The sequence below is a fragment of the Sinocyclocheilus anshuiensis genome, unplaced genomic scaffold (genome assembly GCF_001515605.1).
Source record: "Sinocyclocheilus anshuiensis isolate Anshui unplaced genomic scaffold, SAMN03320099.WGS_v1.1 scaffold985, whole genome shotgun sequence".
Classification (NCBI taxonomy): domain Eukaryota; kingdom Metazoa; phylum Chordata; class Actinopteri; order Cypriniformes; family Cyprinidae; genus Sinocyclocheilus; species Sinocyclocheilus anshuiensis.
The window spans coordinates 545,314-552,034 of NW_015557117.1; the positions used below are offsets into that span (position 1 = coordinate 545,314).

The 6,721-nt window shown below is 36.9% G+C and overlaps 1 protein-coding gene across 1 annotated transcript in view; it reads left to right on the top strand.

Annotated features, from left to right (window-relative positions):
* The first annotated feature begins 2,603 nt into the window (after nt 1–2,603).
* The window catches only part of LOC107677759 (proteoglycan 4-like), a 5,931-nt gene continuing 1,813 nt past the window's right edge, over nt 2,604–6,721 (top strand). Inside the window, exons 1-8 of the mRNA XM_016472780.1 lie at nt 2,604–2,676; nt 2,754–2,870; nt 3,465–3,569; nt 3,816–3,869; nt 4,390–4,455; nt 4,951–5,064; nt 5,213–5,452; nt 6,512–6,598. Coding sequence (XP_016328266.1) covers nt 2,604–2,676; nt 2,754–2,870; nt 3,465–3,569; nt 3,816–3,869; nt 4,390–4,455; nt 4,951–5,064; nt 5,213–5,452; nt 6,512–6,598 — 856 coding nt within the window. The remainder of the gene's footprint in view (nt 2,677–2,753; nt 2,871–3,464; nt 3,570–3,815; nt 3,870–4,389; nt 4,456–4,950; nt 5,065–5,212; nt 5,453–6,511; nt 6,599–6,721) is intronic.

Genomic DNA, 6,721 nt, shown 5'->3' on the forward strand with positions numbered 1-6,721 from the left:
TATATATGTATACATACACTCAGAAAAAAAAGGTACAAGAGCTGTAACTGGGGCAAGTACACCTTTTCAAAAATTGCTAATATTTGGGTACTAACCCTTAAGGTACAAAAGTGTACCTTTTGAAAAGGTACAGCCCCAGTGACAACTTTTGCACCTCTTTTTCTGAGAGAATACAGTATTTACCCCTCCAAATGTTTAGGTTTTTTTTTTTCATTAAGGATTTTTTATAGCAAGGATGCATTTAAATTGATCAAAAGTGAACTCTCTATTAATCAAGGACACTAAAAGAAAATGTATCAGGGTTTCCACAACAATATTGATCAGCACAGCTGTTTTCAACATTGATAATAATAAGAAAATCAGCATATTAAAATGATTTCGGAAGGATCATGTGACACTGAAGACTGGAGTAATGACTGAAAATTCAGCTTTGACATCACAGGAATAAATTACAATTTGAAATATATTACTGTAGAACATAGTTATTTTGAAAATGTAAAAATATACACTAGAGTTGGGGTTCTCGGACTCAAGTGCAACTTTTAGCAGACTTAGGACTCGGACTTGAGTCCAACTTGGTTAAAGGCTCGCACTCAACTTAGGTGGACTCGAACCCAACACTAATATACACAATATTAATGTTTGTTTGTTTTTATATTTTCAATTGAGCAAATGCAGCTTTGGTGCTATAAGAGACTTCTTTTAAACACATTTAAAATCAACTGAATTTTTATGTGCAGGTTACATGGTTAGTTTTAAAAGGTCTACAAATTCAACATCTTCAGGCTACAACGCAGTGCCTAAGCAATCAATAGCCTGATGCAAACCTCAAAGTACCTGTGTCAACAACACATCTGAGCTGGAACACTAGAACAACAGTGATATAATGATGCGAGACACTGAATGAAGTGGCCCAAAAAAGTCTCTTTTTCTAAACAATAAACCAAAACACTGTGAGAGCATGATCTGTCTCTAAGGTTTTGCTTTTTTCATTTTTTCTAACTTTGTTCAGACTATTAACAACAACAGTGTCTGAACAGAAAATCTCTTGCCTTTGATTGTTGGGGACACATGGACTAATGCGTCTCAGTGGTCCCTGGGGCAATGTTGAGTTTTGAAGCACATATCCAAACCAGAAGACAGAAATAATCACTGCAGTGTGTTTGGAGGTGTGGTACACTGCTTTAACATTTGAAAGACATTACTTCAGAACAAAAACCACTTCCCATAAAGAGGATGTTTTCTCTCTCGCTTTCTTCACAGCGCGTGGTCATTTTATTGCGACAAGAGCTGAGAGAAAAGCCGAAACATTTATTACATAGCACAATAAAGTTTTTTTAATGACTACATTGTTGGATTTGGTTTGATTTTGGGTATTAGGAGATCATTACTCCAACGTCCTTCTCAGTTCAGCTTATGAATCAGCTTTGGCAGCTATTTGAGACACATACATACCTTACCAACCACCCAAACAATCACCAAACACTCAAATGACCATGGCCTCCTACATGAAACCAGTTCTTGGACTAAATCGAGTGACTCAGATTTGAAACAAGAGAATTCTGTGGGGCCTTTTGTCAATAGTACGTAGTTTAATTTTCGCGACCACATTAGAAAGGTCAAACACCATCTGTGTCAACTAAATAAAGTCTGGGAAAAGTGCAGGACCTCTGCAGTGACATGTTTTGGTTTCTCTGAATCTGATTAAAGAGCTTCATTTTGACCCATAAGCTGACCGCATTATGAGCTTTCATGCACTGAAACCCAGTATCAGAACCACTGGACACTGAAATTTTAATAGCCATAATAAAAAGAAATAAATAAATGAACCGTTCATCCCATTTGTGGAACATTGAGATCCAAGGATATTTTGAAGAGGTCACTGACTCTTCTGTCAGCATTGTGGACACATTGCTGACAGTGTGTGTGTGTGTGTGTGTGTGTACAGGTTTATATATCCTGGTGGGGACTTAAACCTGACTCATGGGGACTCGTGTCACGGTGGGTACCTAAATTGTGGTCCCCACGGGTACAAAAGCTTATAAATCATACAGAATTAAGTTTTTTGAAAATCTACAAATGCAGAAAGTTTCCTGTGAGGGGAAGGTTTAAGTGTAGGGTTGGTGTAGGGCAATAGAATATACAGTCTGTACAGTAGAAAAACCATTACGCCTATGGAGAGTCCCCACAAGGATACTGACCAGACATGTGTATGTGTGTGTGTGTGTGTGTGTGTGTGTGTGTGTGTGTGTGTGTGTGTGTGTGTGTGTGTGTGTGTGTGTGTGTGTGTGTGTGTGTGTGTGTGGGAGGTTAGTCTTTACATCATCATGCTTTAATTGGGCTGCGGTGTTTAATTAAAGTTTCTGGCCAACAGGAGAAATCCAGCTGGCATACAGTATAAAAGAGTCAAAGCGCACAAGGACAGAACAAGGTGAGTTCAGAAAGACGCTTCCCTTTGGTAAGTCCTTCTCTGCATGCAGACGACTTTGATGATGAATGGCTGCTTTTCTAAACAACAAACTTCAATGTTTTGTGATCATATCATGTCTTTTTTAGACAAATAGGTGTTTTTATCAGTGTGGGCTGCTCTATTGAGGGTTATCATGACTGGATCTGCTCTGGTTTCATTTCTCCTGGCGATGGCCTGTGTTCTCCTGCCACTGTGTGCTGCTCAAGGTGAGTTGGATCATTTCTGGATCTGTCCATCCTGGTCCTGGTGACTGGTGGGATTCAGCTTGTGTTGTTGTGTGCAGGCAGCTGTGTGGGCAGATGTGGCGAGCAATTCGCCCGCGGGCAGGTCTGTAACTGTGACTACAACTGTTTTGTCCATGGCGAGTGCTGCAAGGATTTTGTGGATGCCTGCACTGCTGGTAAGACCCTACCATCTCACGATGACAAGTATTTTGTATTACTAATTTACTTACTTTTGAAATTTGAATAGTAAATAATCAAAACTATGAATTTATGCAGTGACCCAGAAGTATACTTTATTTTAGAATGCTGGATAATTGTTAATGCGTTTCCTTCACTACCTGGCCCTATTCATTTCTTTTCATTCAAAAACTTTTTAAAATTACTATAACAATTGTATATACTATTTTTATAAATATAATTATTTTATTTTATGTAAACAAAAGCCTTAAGATCAAGTTTTTTTTCATCATGAGGGGTCCAAACTTTTATAGAGACTGTAAAAGTATTACTGTAAGTATTGACTGATTTTTCAAAGCTAGTAGTTTTGATTGTGGAGGCAAAACAAAATGCAATGCAACACAATGTTGACTAAGCGGTGTACGAATAAATGTTCCTCAAAAGTCTGATCATGTATCATACTGATATTTTAACATGATTTTTCTTTAAAAAAAAATCCACAGAGGTTCCGAATTTAGAAGCCTTAGAAATTCATGTATCAAATACAATAAAGTCGGTTTTATAGTGTTAAAATAGTTGTGTGTAATTGGCAGGAGACTCTTGCAGGGGTCGCTGTGGTGAGGCATTCAGACAGTGCGAGTGCGATTCAGACTGTGTGCTCCACAACTCCTGCTGCCCCGACTACAGCGAGCAGTGCGGTATGACACAAGACTCTTATTTGGACTTTTATTAATATTATTTTTTTAATACAGACCCAGGGACCCCCAGTATAAAACACTACTTAAAATTGCTTAACTATATAGGCTACTAGCCTACTTAAGATCATTATAATGTTCATTGTAATTGTTAGTAATGCTATGAATATTATGAGAAATGTATATGTGATCTTCACTGACTTGATTCCAGTTTTATTCCTGTTTTGACTTTATTCTCGTCTTCATCAGATGCTCTCTCCCAGTTGCAAGCAGCAAGAAGTTCAAAACTAAACAAACCAACAGGTATTATTTTAATATAGGCTATCTATTTAATCCTTTTTTTTTTTTTGGTATGATTGTGACCCTTTTAGCAATTTGAGGAGCCCCTATAGTGCTGATTGGCAGTAGATTCTGTAGAGGATTTTCAGGAAAAGGTCATTCACTCAAGCTGCAACATGTTAGACATGAAGACCAAACTGTCTTCAGTCCCTCCCAAAACCAAAACACCAAAGAAGCCTGATCTGAAGCCCCTCGGAGCAGCTAAGTAGCCTTCAGTCAGTCGGAGTGAGGAGTCAGTGGGAGTGAGGAGGCAGGTTCATGTACGTTTAGGTTAATAGTAAAGACAAACTGTATTTCACTGACTACTGAAGAGGATCACTGGCACAAAGGTTGGAGCAGAAAATAAAACAACGCATATATGAATTGTGGAAATAAGTCAGACATCCACTGGTGATCCAGTCTGGCTGGAACCCCTGTAGCTCTCATTTTGTATCAACTTCCGATTAGATAATGAAAAAGTGTATTTTTATTTGCTGTTTTTTAGATTATACTGAGGAGTGCATGGCAGTATGTCTCGCAGCACAGCAAAGCCCAGATCTCATGAGAGATGGTAAGTTTTGTGTCTTCATTATATATACAGTTAAATGGTAATATTGTGAAATACAATCGCTTTTTAAAAATAACTGTTTTCTGTTTTAATTTTCAAATGTGATTCATTCCTGTATTGGCAGAAGCCATTACACCAGTCTTCAGTGTCGCATGATCCTTCAGAAATCATTCTAATATGCTGATTTAGTGTTCATTAAACATTTATTATTTTTATCAATGTTGAAAACAGTTGTGCTCTTTAATATTTTTGTAGAAACGGTGCATTTTTAGAAATTCTTTGAGTTCATAAGAACAGGTTTTATTTGAAATAGGAATAATTGTCAACATTATACGTCTTTACTGTCACTTTCGAACAATTGAATGCTTCCTTGCTGAATAAAAGTATACATTTCTTTCAATAAATACATAAATAATAATAAATAAATAAATAAGTCTTACTGATCCCACACTTTTGAATGATAGTGTATATGTATTTTTATTTTTTATTTTATTTCAGACACCAGACTGAATAACTTTATGGCTCCATCTGATGCCGCATCACTTCCTGCTGGTGGCCCTCTGCCCCAAGACATCAGCCTCTTCACTCCTCTGACACCCTCTGACATACCCAGTAACAGCTTTATGAGTTTGCTTAAAAAGAATGAACCTATTAAAACTAAAATGTATTAGGGGGAAGAGACAACTAATTCAAATCTGCAGACATTTCCATGTGAGCTGATGATCAAAATATTAACCAAACTACATACATGCCCTCGCAGGCATCGGTTCCAACCCTTCTGGGTTCCTACTGCTGGAATCTGGTCCTGATCCTGCAGCTGGACCACTACAGGCAGCGGGACCTTCCTCTGGGAGTCCCCTAACCATCCCTGTGCAGGTGTCCCTCTCCATCAGTGGACAAGGTGATGGGCCGTCCAGCAGACCTGGCTCTGCTGCAGGTAAACCCAGCACTCTCGCAGACATCGCCCAGGCCATGGCAGCCAGCAGCCCTGCAGCACCAGGTGTGGAACTTCAGTAACACTTATGAATTTGTTCACATCCCTGTAATTGCCACCTGTGTATGGAAAATATTTGAAATTAGTTGTATTCAGTATTTAAAATATATACAGTATAACCATATAAAATATACTGTGTCTATCTTTCATGTTATATACATCTGATCAATCGATTCATTTAAAATACACTACTGGTCAAAGGTTTGGAATTTGTTTGGGTACAAATACAGTAAAACAGCAATACTGTGAAATATTAATACACTATATAATAACTTTTAACTATAAATGTTAAAATGTAAGTTCTTCCTGTGATGGCAAAGCTACATTTTCAGCAGTCATTACTCCAGTCTTCAGTGGCATGTGACGCTTCAGAAATCATTTTAATATGCTGATTTGGTGCCCATTTATTGTCATTTATTGGTGCTCAATTATTAGTAATGACATTGTCAGTGTTATTAATATCAATAAAATGTTCACTTTTTAACAACTTTGGAAACCGTGATACTTTTTTTTTCAGGATTCTTTATGAATGGAAATATCAAAAGAACAGCATTTATTTGTAATAGGAAATATTTGGAATCATTATAGAAGTCTTTACTGTCACTTTTGATTGGTTTAATAATAAACAGATTTTTTTTCTTTTTAGTCTTCTTTACCCCAAACTTCTGGATAGTAGCATATCACTGTTTCCTAATATTAAGCAGCAAAAACTGTTTTCAACAATATAATAATAATAATAATAAGAGATGTTTCTTGAGCAGCAAATCAGTATATTAGAATGATTTCTGAAGGATCATGTGACACTGAAGACTGGACTAATGATGCTGAAAATTCAGTTTTTCCATCACAGGAATAAATTACATTTTACGTTGCATTTAAATAGCAAACAGTTCTTTTAAATTGTAATATTGCTGTTTTTACTGTATTTTAACCAAATAAATGCAGCCTTGGTGAGCACAAGGGACTTCTTTCAAAAACATGAAAAATCTTGATTATTTTAAACTTTTGACCAGAAGTGTAAATTAAATCTGAATATATTTGAACCATTCATTTCTGTTTTTTAAGATGCAAACTCGAATCCTGATCTCTGCAGTGGCCTTGCCATTGATGGAATGGCAACTCTCTTCAACAACTCCATTATAGTTTTCAGAGGTACAACTTCTTTATGTATGTACTGTTGCGTGTAGTGCAATTTTTTATAATAACACTAATTAAGAAAAGTGCTATCCATCTCAGGTCACTTCTTTTGGCTGCTGAACACCAAGACTAGAAGAG